At 34.8% G+C, this 16,699-nt stretch overlaps 1 protein-coding gene and 7 non-coding genes across 9 annotated transcripts; 5 read left to right on the forward strand and 3 right to left on the reverse strand.

Annotated features, from left to right (window-relative positions):
• Nucleotides 1-234: 234 nt before the first annotated feature.
• K08B5.6 lies at nt 235-295 on the reverse strand. Its single transcript, NR_072891.1, has one exon. It is a non-coding gene; the product is annotated as an Unclassified non-coding RNA K08B5.6 (non-coding RNA).
• Nucleotides 296-3,185: 2,890 nt separating this feature from the next.
• On the forward strand, nt 3,186-3,316 carry K08B5.3. The gene has a single exon (NR_072892.1). It is a non-coding gene; the product is annotated as an Unclassified non-coding RNA K08B5.3 (non-coding RNA).
• Nucleotides 3,317-3,540: 224 nt separating this feature from the next.
• ser-1 (G-protein coupled receptors family 1 profile domain-containing protein) lies at nt 3,541-11,420 on the forward strand (the record flags this gene model as incomplete). 2 transcript variants are annotated; one of them, NM_001029557.5, is made up of 6 exons in its annotated part: nt 3,541-3,604; nt 5,722-6,015; nt 6,841-7,556; nt 8,468-8,808; nt 9,410-9,569; nt 10,782-11,420. In NM_001029557.5, the coding sequence occupies 6 exons, from the start codon at nt 3,541-3,543 to the stop codon at nt 11,256-11,258; spliced, it is 2,052 nt and encodes a 683-aa protein (NP_001024728.1). The 2 variants fall into 2 exon arrangements, with proteins under 2 accessions (NP_001024728.1, NP_001024729.1); NM_001029558.5 differs by lacking the exon at nt 3,541-3,604 and having other exon boundaries at nt 5,802-6,015; nt 10,782-11,258.
• A 2,770-nt stretch (nt 11,421-14,190) lies between these two features.
• Nucleotides 14,191-14,263, forward strand: F59C12.t1. The gene has a single exon. It is a non-coding gene; the product is annotated as a tRNA-Val (tRNA).
• F59C12.9 lies at nt 14,191-14,274 on the reverse strand. Its single transcript, NR_072893.1, has one exon. It is a non-coding gene; the product is annotated as an Unclassified non-coding RNA F59C12.9 (non-coding RNA).
• A 445-nt stretch (nt 14,275-14,719) lies between these two features.
• F59C12.11 lies at nt 14,720-14,814 on the forward strand. Its single transcript, NR_072894.1, has one exon. It is a non-coding gene; the product is annotated as an Unclassified non-coding RNA F59C12.11 (non-coding RNA).
• F59C12.t3 lies at nt 14,727-14,799 on the reverse strand. The gene has a single exon. It is a non-coding gene; the product is annotated as a tRNA-Val (tRNA).
• A 745-nt stretch (nt 14,815-15,559) lies between the features above and the next one.
• F59C12.10 lies at nt 15,560-15,722 on the forward strand. Its single transcript, NR_072895.1, has one exon. It is a non-coding gene; the product is annotated as an Unclassified non-coding RNA F59C12.10 (non-coding RNA).
• The last annotated feature ends 977 nt before the right edge of the window (nt 15,723-16,699 follow it).

Below are 16,699 nucleotides of genomic sequence, written 5' to 3' on the forward strand. Positions count from 1 at the left end.
GTTGATTCTTTCGCAGAAATATTTTTCAACTGACTGTTCTATTTTTAACATTATTATGGAAATTTCAGTTTAATTATATGCCGCCCGCTAACTGTTTTTCTCTATTTTTTCCCTGTTAGCGTCACTCGATTGCAATGCTTCTTATTCGTTACCTCCCATAGAGAAGCACCTTATCATTGCTCACCGTGCATTTTCTCAGCTTTTTCAATATTTTTCGCGGCTCCTGTCGCGACAAAGTCCAAAAAGCAAATATATTAGGGTAAAAAGTGAGGACGCGACAAAAACGGGCGGAGCCTCCACTCATCTTCCCCAATGTTTCTCTCACTCCCGATCTTTGAGTATTTTCCCCTTTTTTTCTGACGTTTTCTTTACTTGTCCTACTTTCCCAAAAGAAGCCTGAAACAGGCTGACCTCTTTCTTCACCTTAAGCTTCAATTACATAAAAATGAGTCGACACATTTGCCAACCAAAAGACAAACATTGTTTGGGAGGGGCCTACTAGCCTCCAGCACCACCAAAAAGTTTCGTTTTCACGGACCTCCTCCCACACACGCGCTTCAAATTAATTCTTCTCGCCCCTTGCTGGCCATGATGTAACTCTTGCTCTTTTTATTCGTGTGCTCATTTTCTTTAGCAAAAAGAAAACAAGATTTTTTAGGCTTGCATTCCCATCATTACAAAAAGTCAATCAGTTAGAGTTATTTTTTAAGGGATCAGAAAAAAAAGTTGAACTTAGTATTACTTCAAAAAACGAGGAAGGCAGGGTGTATTCAATAAAATTCTTTAATCTTTTAAATTGACACAAAGTTCGAGGAACTAAAAAAAAGTTGTTCTCAATGATCTTTTTGGAAGTTTTTCGCCGACCCTGTTCGTCGTCGGCTTCACATTTATCCAAATTTTCTATATTGAAAATAATATACTTTCCAGCATTTAGTTCTTATAGGATTCCCAAAAAACCTTCAATATGATAACTGAATATTAGATCTGATAGCAATGAAGGGTGTGGATCAACACAAACCTTTTTGATGTCGGCTGCGAATTTATAAACTTTTTTTTCCATAATTTCTATTGCATAGATATTCAAGTTCAAACTACTAACTATATAATAGGCAGGCGTGCGGATAGAGACTATTTACTGACATGTGAGATGCCTTTTGTTTTTGTCAAATATTCTCAAAAACACAAGTATTTATAGAGAATGATTTTGAAAAAACATTTTTACCAAATTTTGAAAAATAACAGAAACCTCATTCAGTCTACCTCTGGATCATTTTTTGTCTACCGTCGAGTTCAGAATATTTCAATTTTGGATTCAAATATCTATTTTATCCGTCTCCTAACCAAACTTTGATTCACTTTTATGGGAAAAGAATGACGGATATCTCGATAAAGTTAGGTTTCAAGTTTGATTTCTGGTTGCCTATTTTCCAATTTCCGCTGTGTCTTCGAGCATTTCGAGGATCCCGAGATTCGCGAATCTCAAGCTGAAAACATTGAATTGAAACCCAAAATCTGCCAATATTTGGGTTTCATTTGGTGAATGCGTTTCTCGGAAAATGTAGAAAATGGAAATTTTGAACTCTAAAGAAAGTGGATGAATAAGCTCAGCAAAGAGTTTTTCTATGCCATAGAACAAAATTTTTGGCAAAATAAATATGCTTTGTACACGTAGTAGGTTTATGACGGATTTATTTTGTAAAACGAGCTTTTCCAAAAGTCAGACTTATTTGTGCATTTGAACTGTGATTTAAAATTCAAATTTTTTTCTGACATTTCCACCCACATTTTGATCTATGTAAATTTACAAACATCTATATATAAATATCCTTAATGTTGTTTTTAAATAAACAAGTACATACAAACAGCAATTATTGAAAAGTTGACAAAAGCCATGGATCAGATTTAGTGTTTTGGGAATTTGCTTCAGTACCCTTCTTCAAAGAAACTTTTGAGAAGAAAATCGTCCCTTTCCAAGAAATGTGTCTAAACAGCTTTGTTGAGCCGTTCCAAGGGATATGTTAGAATAGCGATAGTGTTGAGATTTGAAGTATACTAATTTTTCGAAAAGTTTGAAAGCATATAATTTTTTTATTTTTTTTTTGTTGGCAGAAAATTTGAAACAAAAAAAAATAATCGAAGTACCAATTAATCCGAAAGTCTAGCGTAAAGTTTCCGAAAAGGAAAAAAACATTTCTAATCCTAAAAAGTAAGCATATCACCTTAGAAAATGATAAATGTATGTATGTTCAATGTTTTAATAGGGTTATAACGCCCACGTACCAAAAAAATATATTAAAGCCAAATATTATATAATTTTACCTTTTTGAAAATCTTAACACTCTGTATTACAACCCTAAAATGACGGTGTCTTAGGAATTCTGAAAATTTTTTATCCAAATGAAAATTTTCAAAAAATGTGGTTACAAATACCTATATTTCTTAAAGTCTATGGCTTTCTTTTTGTGTCAGATTTATAAATTTGTAGATACACTTATCTTCTCAATTACACAGATAACACGTTCTTGTATGTCTTACTCAGCATTTGGTGGCAACTTCTTGCTTACGTCTAGCCCAAAAATGCTACTTGAATTCAGAAGTTGGTAAAGCTTATGTTTTGCAAAATTGCAGCGCCCGACAATTTTTGAGTTTCGCGCCGTTCAAAAAACTTGGGTTGCATAGCGCCAAAATGAAAGCCCTATTCTTGTATTTTAATGCTTGGCTAACCCATTACAAAGGTTGGATCAAATTTGGACTAAACTAAGGCCCGAACTAAGCCGGTCAACTTCTGACTATAATACTTTCCGGCCACCTAGGAGCGCAAAATTGCTAACAAATTTCTTATTGATTCACAAGTATTTTAATTTCCAATGAAACCCCCAATTTTCACCATTATTATTACTCTGGCATAGTCTCTTGTTGGCTAAACTCATATTTTTTTCTTCTTAAGCCGCCGCCCAGGTGTGATACAGTTTCCTTTTGTTTGTCACTTTTACCTGCCTCTCCAGCTCACCACACCTTTCAACCGAACAGCTTAACTGTTCTTTGCACTTTGTGCAATCCAGAACTGACAATTGAGGTGTACGTATGTAGTAAGATACAAGATATCCCAGTACAGACCTCCCACTTCAATCCCGACACAGCGTTTACCACTGTGACGTTCTCTCTTTCTCTCCGCTCTCCCCTCATTCTGACGTTGTGTTGTTTGCCAGTAGGTCGCGGCACTCATAAAAAAGCTGTTGGAACTCTCGGCGACCTTCTTTTCTTCTGCTCGGCTCCCGGGGGCTCCCATGTGAGGCGCGCCCCGCGTACCATATGATAACGCACTTTGACCACTCACCGCGCCGCTAATGGCCCTTACTTATGCAGGCAGCCTCTTTTCCTGTGTTTTCACACATTTTTCGTTTTGTGACTCCTCTTTTTTCATCTTCTGTTTCTCCTTTCCGCAGTCTCCCTGCTGACTTGGCAATTAGCACTTATTTGTTGGAAAATACGTGAAAAGTGCTTGGTTTTTGTTTCAGAGGTGCACTCCTCTCAACCTAGATGCTCATTGAACTCTTCTCACACAGCGCTCCACCTGAGGATCCCTACTATGTACCTGCAAATGGTAAGTCTGATCAGTTGAACTTTTCATGCGTTTTTTTGGGGATGAACCATAGACAATGATGATGTTTTCGTTTGTGTCGGAATCTAGGAATAGATGCTTCTTGCAAGAGAACAAAAGAATTTGAGGAAGGGGGTGAAGAATTCAGTGGGGAAAAATGGGCGGAAAAACTCAAAAAGTTATGCGCATACCTAACGTGTGTGCATATTCAATCACCGTCTTCCTCTAAAATTTTGACGTCTACGTCTCCGTTTCGTCGCCACCCACCAGATTTTTTTTTCGGTATTCAGTGAAAAGGGGAGCATGATCTCAAAAACTCTAAACTCCCAAAAAAAAATCTGAACAACAGGATCTCACATTTCCAATACATATCCACATAGACAGTGGCGGCGCTTAAAGAAAGGGCAAAAACGGTTTTGTTTGTTTGATGGCTTCTCTCGCTAGGCTGAGTAAATCAAAACCGAAAATCTCTAGCCGTCACAGCCAATACCATAAGAAACGTCAAAGGTCGTACGTGTTAAATTTGATCCTCAATGAGTAGACTGTACCAGGGTCATAAAGGTGATTGGTCGGCGCCTATCCAACAAAACAAGAGCAGCACAATTCAATTTTAAATCCGAATGTTTAAATTTAACTTATTAATTTTGTCTTCGGAACATTTTTAGTAAAATTACGTCATTTAAAAACATTCGAAACCAATTTTACTTTAAAATTTTTATTCTAATATTTTAAGTTTACAAAATAAATAAAAAGCTAAATATAAGCTTTATTTTTAAATTTTTGAGCTGATCCCTACCTTTTCCGTAATTCTATTTCCCATTTTTGAATCAAAGTTTTTGAAACCTTTTCCTTTTCCCGACGGATTTTGTCAAAAAGTCTAGCTCTCAGAATAGCCCGACCTTTTTTTCAAACTGATCCAGCTACAAAAACCAAAAGGAAAAGATTACGAACGGATTAAAAAAAGAGTTGCAAATTCATTAATATGAGTTCAAAAATGGCAACTCATCAAGCGACCGGTTTTTGATGATTAATACTTTCATAAATTGAAACTCAAATGTTTTTGAGTAATTAATTTCTGCTATTATTTTCAAACAACATTCTTCATTTATAATTTATCGCAAATTCGTCTCCCGAAACCCTTAATCATGCATTTTTGTGTTTTTGTTTCTGAAAGAATGACAAAAATTTTCAATAATGCTTTAATAATTTCTGTTGCCAAAAATATTTGTTTGTGGGGGTTGTAATTTTGAAATTCCAGGTGAAAATATTTTGAAAAATCAAGTTCTAGTAGCAAGTTGAACTAGTTTTTTATTCTGAGTTTAACGAACAAATGTCAATTCACGTCAGAGAAGAAATATTTTTGGAACAATATTTTTTTTGGAAATTGTGTAATTTTCACAAAAATTTTGAAAATTTCTGTCCCTGTGTTTCCCTAAAATTGACATAATTTTTGATGAGTTCATTTTATAAAAATTTCTTGATGGTGTAAAAATTATAAAGAACAATAAAATTGTGTTTTAAAGAAAAATTATATTCAAAAAATCTTATTTTTAATTGCTGGGATCTATAAAACTGGGCAAAAAGTGTTGTCTATTTACGTTCAGGAAATCTTGACTAGAACATTTTGCGAAATAGCAAAAACTCAATTCAATAATTTTTTAAAGCTAGTATTTTTTGGAACCATTAACTCGAAATTTGAAAACTGGAACCAAAAAAGTGGGCGGAGTTTCCAAAACGCCAGCAAAAAATCATTGGCAGCTCGTCATACTTTTTTCGCTTTCCTCTCTCTTTTTCTCCCCCCGGCCAGCCTTCTCCTCTCTCCACTGACCTGTGATGTACCTTAACAATTTCAAAACGAACGACACATTCGGAAACATCTAATTTCTCACCCATTTTTTATTATCAGAGAGCAACCAATTGTTGCGTGGGGTAGTGAAAAAGAAACACGTACATACATCTCTTTTCTAGATTAATCTAATCTAGAAAAGGCGAAGGCCGCATCGAAGGCTTCACTTTGATTTACTTTTGTGCGTGCGTCTGCATTTTTTTTTCATTCAATTACAAATTCATCATCATCATCCCAATTCAATCAACCAATTTTTCAACAATTCAACATCTAGAATCATTTGCAACGACGGCGCTCACACCGCACTTCTCCACAACGAGCGTATGGTCGATACGGGTGCAGTTGATCCCGACGATGGGAATCTACCATTTCAACGGTGTCGCCTTGTTTCTGTTGCCGGTGCTTTGTCTGATTGGGTTGATCGGCAACTTTTTGGTGTGTGTGGCAATTGCGACGGATCGAAGGTTACACAATGTCACCAACTACTTTTTATTCTCATTGGCTCTGGCTGATCTTCTGGTTTGTTGTATTGTGATGCCATTGAGTATAGTGGTCGAGGTTCGGCACGGTCAGTGGAATATTTTTGGAATATTTTTTTAATTTAGGGCTAGAAAAGAAAATTCCTATACTTCCTATACTGTTCCTATACTGGAAAATGTACATAGGATTATTGTTTCTACAAAAATTGAAACTGTAATAAAGAAAAGAAAAAACCTCATAAATAATTTTGATCTACCTGTCCCACTGAATTATGGCTTAATTTTGGCTTAAAACTGAATATTTGGTGTCTACACTATATGGCCGACATTTTTTAGGTTACGCGACTTTTTAAATAACCTAAGAAAGACAATTTAAAATGCATTCGGCAGAGGTGAATTGTGTAGGTATAAGGTAGGCGTAGGTAACTTTAAAGCCTAATTTTTTTTGCTGTCATGCAAGTTATAGGGAACAGTGCAATATTTTAGGCTGATAAAAAAAACTTAACCCAAAATGCTTTTTTACTTAATTTTTTACCTTTTTCAATTTGTGAAAACGAATCAGATGATTAATAGGCTATAAACTAAACTATTGTTTGTTTTTTTCAACTTTATTTTTCCCTTCTCCAGGTGTGCAAATACCACCAGCGCTGTATTTTGTCAATTAGCTAATAATTTCGATGAATTTTTTTCAAAAGTATCTAACTATAAGCATCTTTGAGCGCATTTGTTAATAAATAATTAGAGGAACGAATAAAAAATGAGAATAAAAAAATCATGAAATATTGAGTGGGAAGTGTAAAGATTTTTGAACGAATAGAAAAAAAAAGTTAATTATATATGTAAAATTATAAATTTAGTTAATTGAAGATCGAAATAATCTTCACAAAAAAAAAAATTTTAAAAAGTAATTTCAGGGGTGTGGACATGGAGCGTGTCGATGTGCCTTTTGTACGTCTACTCGGACGTATTTCTGTGCTCGGCGAGCATTGTCCACATGTCCGTCATCTCGCTGGACCGATATCTCGGTATCTCTCAACCACTTCGCACCCGCAACAGATCAAAAACACTGATATTTATCAAAATTGCCATCGTGTGGGTTGTCACTCTACTTGTCTCCTGTCCGATTGCCGTGCTGGCGATGCATGACACGGCAAACATTTTGCGAAACAATCAGTGTATGATCTTCAGCAGATATTATATTATCTACGGGTCAACCATGACTTTCCTCATACCGTTGTGCATTATGGGGGTCACTTATGCAAAGACAACACAGTTGTTGAACAAGCAAGCTTCAATACTAAGTCAAAAGGCAGGTGATAAATTCAATGGGAATGGTCTTCGAAGAACCATGCCTCATAGGAAACTGGGTTATGCTAGAACCTACTCTGCAACTGTCAATGGTACCATTGCAAACGGAAAAGCCATTGGAGCACATGGCAGGACTATGTCGAGCATTTCCAACATTGCGAACGGAGAGACTGCTGATCGCTTGGGTACAAGCCGTCCATCAATCAACACCAACGGTCACAAGCAGCTGCAAAAAGCGTCGACAATTAACAAGTGGAAGTCGAGGACCTCCAATTTGGTAACCAACTTTGCTAATAAAGTCGGTCGCCGTAGCTCTCTTCAGGTGAGATTTTGATCTTTTTATCTCAAATTTCGCGTGGAGCGCGTTTGAATTGCCTCTAGTTTACAACATCTTTCGCTACATTTCTTTTTTGTTTTTTGAGAGAATAGAGCACTGAGCAAAAGTGCGTAGATAAAGGAGGAAAGAAAGAAGAATAGGGAGTAAGTAGAATTGGGAAAATTAATTTTGTAAAACATTGTATTTCTTTTGACAGAGATCACTTTCCCAACAAAAAAAACCATGCAAAATTTTTTTTAACTCACCAATTTTGAGCCAACAAAGCTGACCCCAACCGTTAATAATTTAAAATTTCATATTGTTTCCAGACCTGTTGAATTTCTTCAAAAAAGATTTTTTGCGAATTTACGTTGATTTTAAAAGTGTTCAAGCTTAAGAAAATGTTTTGTAAGCTTTGTAAAATTATGTAGTAATCTTTTTGGAAAATTTTTTATTATTAATTTTTTTAGAAAGTTTCCAAAATTTTACACTAATTTACATTGAATATTTTCAAATTAAAAAAAACATTCTTGAGACTTTTTGGAGTGTTTTTTTTTCATACTGGTCCAAAAAGTTTTAAATTTTTTTTACGAGAAAAATTAAAATTTCCAAATTGCTTCTACCCTGATTTCTGAAAAATATTAATTGTATTAAAGATATCAAATTTTTTTCCATTAATTTAAGCTTCAATTGCTAAGGTCTACCATTTTTCAATGATCAAAATTCACATTCAAATTTTTCCCTATCATGTCACATTTTGCATCGGAGTTATTTTCAAACGTCATTTGATCAATGTACAATGGATTAACTTGAAATACATGAAACTTGATAGAGTTCACGTATTCTTTTGTTTCTTTGCAAAACAGCTGAATAAAAAAGTTAAGAAAGAGTTAATAGATCAAACAATTAACTTTCAGACCGCAACTCAAGATCTTGCAAATGAGCACAAGGCGACCCGTGTGCTCGCAGTCGTGTTTGCGTGCTTTTTCATTTGCTGGACACCATTCTTCTTCATCAACTTTTTGATCGGATTCGGCGGTGAAAATGTGCAGATTCCTGATTGGGTTGCGTCGATTTTCCTTTGGCTCGGATACGTGTCGAGTACGATCAACCCGATTATCTATACAGTTTTCAACAAGCGGTTCCGTCAAGCGTTCGTGAGAATTCTTCGATGCCAGTGCTTCCATCCACTCCGCGACTCTCATCAAATGTATTCGCGAAACTTCACGACAACAATTGTTCCGGATACGTACACTTGGTGAGCACATATGTCTTGAAATTTTGTCAGGAGCCACTAGAAATAATTTCCCCCTTCTTTTTCGCCCTTTTCAAAGAACTTTCAAATCGTTTTTCTCTTCCGTTGAATGAGCAAAACAATTGCTGGGATTTTGATGACTTTGACAATTTCCGGAGCCTCTGCTCAAGCTGACTATGACTACCGAGTTCCCATAAATAAATCAGAATATGATTTTCCGATTTGAATTTCTATAGGTTAAGGGGGAAACAAAAAATTTGCAAGTTTTAAATGTTCGTCGTGCCATAAGATTGTCAACGGAAAATGACGATAATGAGAATTGAACAAGTCTGATCGAGCAGCGTGCAGGTGTCATGTTTTGTAAAGTGTCTCTTGGAAGATCTTCTCACCTGCTCGGTTGAAAGGGACCTGAGCAATTAGTTTTTAGTTTCAGGGTGTCCTATGGGAAGTATGGGGATGTTAACGTTGTAGGTGGTAACTCCAAGGGGACGTTCATATATAATTTTTTCCCAACGCACATTTTACTTGCCAATTCTAGGAAATTGGTAAAAAATAAAAATTATAAAAAATGTTTACCAAAGCTATAAAAATTTTAATTATTCAGCTCGAGGTCAAATCAAGAACGCACGACCTCTGTTATCACACGCGACGAGACTCGTTCAGCAAGAAGCAGTGAACGGCCGGAGCCCAGCAGAGCAAGATCTGAAATTTCAGAAGAGCCAGTCGCCAGAACCAATGGAAAATTGACTAGTGAAAAGAAGAAGGTAATGAATTTTGCAATTTTTTGTAATTCAAAAAAACGTAACATATTGAAAAATGAAACATTAAGGAAACTTTAGAAACAAGAAACATGATCTATTCAACTTTCACAAGACTCTATTGAACTCTTGACATTTAGATTTTTTGAACGTTACTACTCTAAATATATTTGGGGGTCGGTTTCAAAAATGATTTTTTTTTTCTTGAAACTCAATTCCATATAAAAAGTGCTCCAAACACTCGCTATGTGTGTTTTGTGTTTGAAATGTTTACATTATTTCGCACATTGAATATATTGTTTATCTTTGTGCACGAACATTAATCCTTCCTGGTCAATTGTGGAAAAATGATTCAAAAAAGTTTGGGAAAAGTGGGGGACGCAAAGAGCAAAATATCAAAATCTAGGAAAACTGCAGAATAGTTTGAAAACGTGGGGAAAAAACACGAGATCATGATTTGAATGATGTATTACAATATGCTATAGTTTTGTAGAAAAAAGTTTAGACTTCTTATAAAATTTCTGATTTTTGGTGAAAAAATGATTTGACATTTTAAATTCTTCCTTATAGATGAACAAAATTGAAAGCAATGTATAACCATTTGGGAGTTAATTTTTCCAAATTTCCATCTCGATTTTGCCAGTGCATTTGTTCAACTTCAAATACCTTGATACCAAAAGATACCTTGGAATTTGAATTCTTCTTTGGCACGTGGTGCCCGGCTGTTCTATTACGGTTTGATCTACAAAAAATGCGGGGTTTTTTTTTGGCCCAAAAAATGTGGCGTCAGCATGTTCTTAACTATGCGAAATCCGTTGAGAACTCTGAGTCTCTTATTTCACACTTTTTGAATTCAAATATACGTAGATCAAGCCTAAATTAGACACTCTGAAAAATTATATGAAACCTCAAAAACAAAAATTATTTCGTCCAAAAAGTTTTCAAAAGTTTTCAAAATGTTTGTCTCGTTTTAGTACCCTAAAACACTCTAGACGCTTAAAAAACCAATATGGAGATATTTATCAAAGCTTACACTCAGCGAAATATTGCCCGAGTATAATTTCAAATACCGATTTGAGGGGCTAAAATTTTAGCTCTCGAATTAATTGTTAGTAGGTATCTTTTTATGATTTTATAACTTTTTTAAAATTTAATACTTCAAATATTTTACTGAAGCTGCATCAGTACTGAATTCATATTCAATAACTCAAATTTCAGATCTCCCTCCCATCATTCCCCCGTGTGAGCTCATCCCGTGATTCGCGCGCAACGACAGAGGCATCAACCACCGACGAGGAAACCAAGCCACTTATCCCAAAATCAACAGTTCCGGCAACAGTGATCAACATCCCCGAACAACTGATCAACCCAATCAAAAAGTCACTGACCACAATAATCAACATGCCACTGCTGGATGAGACAATTCCCGAGAAAGCTCAAGTCCACCATAAAAGCCAGACGCTTCTCACCTCATCAACACTAAATTTCGCAACTTTTTCAACGTGCCCACAGCAGCCGACAAGATCCTACTCTTGCGTGGACTGCAAAAAAGCCGAGAAAATGTTGTCTTCGGATGTTAGTGACATGATGACCACTTCCACGGCGAGCACTGCGTCGACAGTCAACGGAGCTCCACGGAAACATCTAACTCTATTCAATCACTTTGATAGTGCCATCAAGGAAACATTCTTGTAAATTCAAAAGCCATGTGGCTCTTCATATCGTTTCCTTCTTTTATCTCCTTGCCAAATCATTCCATTTTGAAATTTGAATTTATCAATTTTAGCATGTTTTTTTTTGGAATTGTCTTTAATTACTTTCAGTTTTGTGCCAAAGTGTGAAATTTGAAAAAGTGTAGATCATAGGGTGCGGTAAAATTTAAAATTTTATGCCATTTTACATATTATTAACCTGATAAAAATCTGAAATTTAAGGTTTCGAAAACAAAGTGCAAAATACAGTTCGAGGTCCTTTTTTCAGTTTTTTGAAGTAGTAGGTAAATTATCTGAAAGCGTTTAAAAAATGTATTACTATTTTGTAGATTTGCCGCACACCTCACACATACACATTTTCAATTTTACACCCTTCTTTCCCTTCCTTACTTCAGTACAATCTTTCGGTGTTTCCTGATAAATTGTAGCCATTGAAATCTCCACCCATCACGTGTACTTCCGACTCTTCTCCTCCTTCCAAGCACTGACCAAGAACTTCCGAAGTTGTGAATTTTTATATTTGAATAAACAATAGTCATTATCAATGATCTGTCTTCTAGTGATCTTTCATACTTTCTCTCTCATCAACTCATCTTAAAAAAGCGTGCGAGTGAACGAAACATGATAGATGGGTATTCGTATCGAATTCCACAAAATTCTCTCAATGCTGCCACCTTTTCGCGCTTCTGCTCAAAAAAAAAGTTAAAGTCAAAGGGAAGTTCTGAGACTCGATAAACGGAAATTTGTCGGAAAACATCGATTTGAAAAGGAGAAGATGAAGAAGAAGAAGAAATGAAGCTTTCCTGCTCTTTGACTTTTGCCAGAGAAAAGTTTAGAGGTCAATTTTGCGGACCCTCAACTAGATTTGGCAGCACCGCACAACACTCAATTTGCAACAAAATTCAAAAAGGAAACACGTGTTTCTAGCCGCCGAATTCCTAGAACAGGAGTAACACGAAACACGTTGGAGATTTGCATTTGAAATCACCGAGGGACAGAACAGTAGTAGATTTGTGGTGTTTGAAGGTGTGCAATAACAGAACAATTTTTTGTTCATAGTTTGGTGACGGGGAGTTTAAATAGTTTTCAAAGTCTACATCAGTAGGTTTACTATTTTTTATGTCTTAAGTGGAGAAGTATTGCAAATGTATTTACAAGGACCTAGAGGGAGCAAGTAATAAAATAAATTGCAAGGTTTTTCATATCATTAATGCTTTTTAGTGCCCAGTTTCCCTTTAAAATCAAAATAAAATCAGGAAGTAAATTATGCCTATAACTATATTGTATCCAATATTACCTAGTTAAAATGGTACATGTTTTGAGAAAGCTGATAGAATTCATGCCATCTAAATTATTTGTTAACCTGAATGCTGAATTTTGTACATTTGGCCAAAAAAAAAAATGTTGTTTATAAAACTCAATATTGGTGCAAATAAAGTAACACAAAAGTTCTTTTCGACTTCCTAGTTCATTGTTAACTTAGGAATACCACAAAACTTTGGGAATTTGAACATGAAAATTTTGAGTGAAAAGTGCAGATATGTGTAGCGTTTGAATGTGTGCACTGACAACAATGTTTATCTGTAGTTGAAAAGGGAGTTTGAAATTTCAGAAATTTAATACTATAAAATCGCTGCATAATTTTATGGATTCCAATCAAAACATCATAGAATACTCCCGTTTTTGTCAAGACACGTGAAACATAAAATCCAATTAGTGTATCTCAATTCTACAGTGACAATGATTGTAAGTTCCTACGAAATATAAAGTTATTCAGTGCTGGCCATAAAGGTGTGGTTTATGGAGAATATCTTTTTCCTACTCAATAATTCTGTTTTAAACATTAGAAGAGTATCAGAAAGTATAGGTATGATAAAAAGTTTCAGTGAAAACAAAAAACTGAAAAACCGTGATTTTCAGAAACACATATTTTTAAGAGTCTAAAATGAACCTTTTCAAAAAAAATCTGAAATGATCAAACGTTTTATTGTGCATATATTTGAAAAAATACCATCTTGATCACAATTTGGAGCTAAGCCTGTTGCAGTCTGTTCTGTGTGATTTTCCAATCCGAAATTTTTTTTAATCAGTTGCACAATAGCTAGAACCCTATGAACTTCATTTTTCCATTAAAAAAAATAGTATGTCGTTTGAATTGGTCGCTTGAGTTCTATGCGAAATAATTAATGAAATTCGGAGAGAATAAGGTTGAAATTCTATGAATATAAATGAAAGGTAAGGTTGGAAAACTCATATCAAAATATTGTTAATTTCCAGTGTGTACAGGCGGGTGCAATAAACAAAAAATAAGTCTTTTATGATCTCCGACAGTTCAATTTGTAGACTTTTCTAATCGAGAAAAATTTCTTATGAGATTGTTGTAAAAAATAACGAAGAGCGATATGCATCGCCGGGTCCGTAACAAGTTTTTGTGTCATTCCGATGTTGCGTTCTATCATGGAACTTATTGCAAATTCACACAAAAGTTTCCAAATTGAACCTTTAAAATCCGTATATTTTTTATTCCAATTTTACTTCCTTCTTAGTCACGTGTGGGAGTACTCATCAGGCAAATGAAGAGTAAATACAACTCAGCACATGCTTCATGTTTGCTTCCAGTCTTGGTGAACTTTTGCTTCCAGTCTTGGTGAACGAAGAGTTTCAGTGATGAGCTACCAGCTTGAATTTATTGAGATAAAAAAGGTAGGGACTTTGGAAAAAGGCTTTTTAAAAATAAATTTTGTTCAAAATGCAAATTATTTATTTTAATTTTGCAATTTTGCAATTGCACAATTCGATGGATATGTATCTGAACCTGTTTTTAATAATTCATGTTACAGTAATTTAAGAATGGTGGTAAATGTAGTTGGCCAAATGTTTTCAGGTCACCGCTCTCATGCCCGATTCTTACAGCAGGTCCTGTGGTGTAGTGGTTATCACGTCTGCTTCACACGCAGAAGGTCGCCGGTTCGAACCCGGCCAGGACCTAGTTTTATTGTTGTTTTACATTTTATAAATAAAGGAATATGTAAAAGAACTACGTTTCGTGAAAAAGAAACATTTTGCAAGAATCAAAGAATACTTATAACTCCAAATTTAAAAATTTAATTGGTAGTTGTTTTATTTACCCATTTATTCAAAACAAGAATTTTTTTATTATTAAGGCATAAAAACTATCGCTTCCTATACGTACGCATCAAAATAAATGTCACGTTTAAAAATCAAAAAATTGGTTTTTACAAATGTGGAGTCATAATTCACAAAACCAATTGAAGATATGGGCTGCCGAAGTTGGCCACAACTCTTTTTTTAAAATTATCTTTAAAATTTGTTTCAATGATATACAGAAAAATAAGAACATGCTTCTCAATTAAACTTGACTACTTTCATTAGGAATAAAAAGTATGTAGTCACAGTTTATTTTAATTATTCATTTGGCAATTGCAAAACTAGGTCCTGGCCGGGTTCGAACCGGCGACCTTCTGCGTGTGAAGCAGACGTGATAACCACTACACCACAGGACCGCATGTCGAAGAGAGACAGAGCGAGTGTATTCGAGAGGAGACCAAGGTCTCTATTGAAAACCAGTTGCATTTCGATTATTGTGGTCAAGTGAACAATTTTTTGTACAAGATAATTTTTATAATTTGCTACAATATATAGAGTTGTGTGATTTTTTTTTAAATAAAAACGAAACTTCTGAATTGATTATGCTAGAATAAATATTTTAACTTTTAATATCGCTTGGTACTACAGTTACCAAATAAATTGTCGAAAAGTTGAAAAAAGACTGTAATTTTATGTTTAAAAAACTGAAAGTTACCAGTTAAAAAAATCTTCAGTATTAAGAATGTGCAAGAAAGACAATATTCTCACTGACGCTATTTTACCTTTAAAATTTTTGAACAATTTTCAGGATGTTTTTTTTCAATTTCAATAATGCATAGTATAACCACCCGCCTTTCTGTTCCCACTATCACTTGAAATTTATGACATAATTATGATATTATGACATTTGAAGAAATGAATAAAACATTTTCATGATCTTGCAGAAAGGAAAATTTGTTCGTGAAATTCAATATTCTCTTGTATAAAAAAACAACGTTTTTGTACATCTCCGCGGATTCTCCGTTTTGGAATGACCTGTCCATTTGTGCCGTATGCCGAGCATCGCGGCAAGAATGTCCCAAACGAAGAGAGGTGAGAAGCCACAAATTGGACGGACGGCGCGCGCGCGCGCGCGGAAAACAAGAAGAGAGGTGTCCCATTACCAATATCGGGTTGGTGGGGTTCGCGCACAGAGCTGCTCCTATGTTTGTCCGCACACCGCAACTTGTCTTAGCATAGCATCAAAAAAGTCCACACACACACACAGTACGACATGTCAGGTTGTTGGGTGAAGGGCGCTCCTAATCGCGAGAAGTAGAGGCTCTCAATTAGCTATCCCAACGTCCTTCTGTGTTGAGCTTGTGTTTACCAACGTTACTTGCAAAATGCATTTTTCACTCTCCATTTACAACGTCGAGCTTTTGTTTTCAAATGTTTTGTTGTTAAATCAAACAAGAGATCTTAAAACTTTTCCGTTTTGGCTTCAAAAGTGTTCATATGCTGATAACTAATCTTTATTTCTCACACTCCGGCATGCCATGCAAAATTAAAAATGTTTCTTATTTTTAGAAGAGTGGGTTCTAGAGTATACATTATTTACGTCCAATACAATTTTTTTTGACAACAACGTTTTACATGGTACAAAATACATGTTTCTTGTTAAAACCTGATAGCAAAATTTTAGTCATATGTAGTTTAACACAGTTTGATTTTAACTACGTTTTTTTAATTCCCAGTATTTTTTTTGGAAAATGTTTGGTGCAATATATATTTCAGAATTTGCAAAATTATGTTTCAGTTACCCTGAAACTCAACATTTGCAACTAAAATGTTTTAACCGTACTCAATATAACATTTTTAATCATATTTTAAAGAATGTTACAAATTTTGCTTGTGATATATTTTTGATGTTTAATGGTTTTCAATTTTGTTTCTTTTTAATTTCTCAATTCTACAAAAAAATACATGAAAAATATAATGCAAATAAGTTTTTCTTTTCCACTTTTTCATACTTTAAGAACTGATTTCCATTGAGAAAAAAAATCCAAATCAATAAATTTGTAAGTTGTTCAAAAACCAAACTTTTACGAATAAAGTTTTACTGAATTTGGCAACTTTGGGGATACTACTGAACAAATTTTATCTTATTTCATTATTTATTTCCAAATAGATATTTTATGACATTGGGTTTTAAAAAACTCTAACAGTCATTTATGATTATTGAACTTCAGAACACCATATTAGGGGTGGTCGGCATTCGGCAAATTTTTTGTCGAAAAATTCGGCAAATCGGCAAATGGCCTGTTCACCAGCTTG

The sequence above is a fragment of the Caenorhabditis elegans genome, chromosome X (genome assembly GCF_000002985.6).
Source record: "Caenorhabditis elegans chromosome X".
In the NCBI taxonomy this organism is placed as follows: domain Eukaryota; kingdom Metazoa; phylum Nematoda; class Chromadorea; order Rhabditida; family Rhabditidae; genus Caenorhabditis; species Caenorhabditis elegans.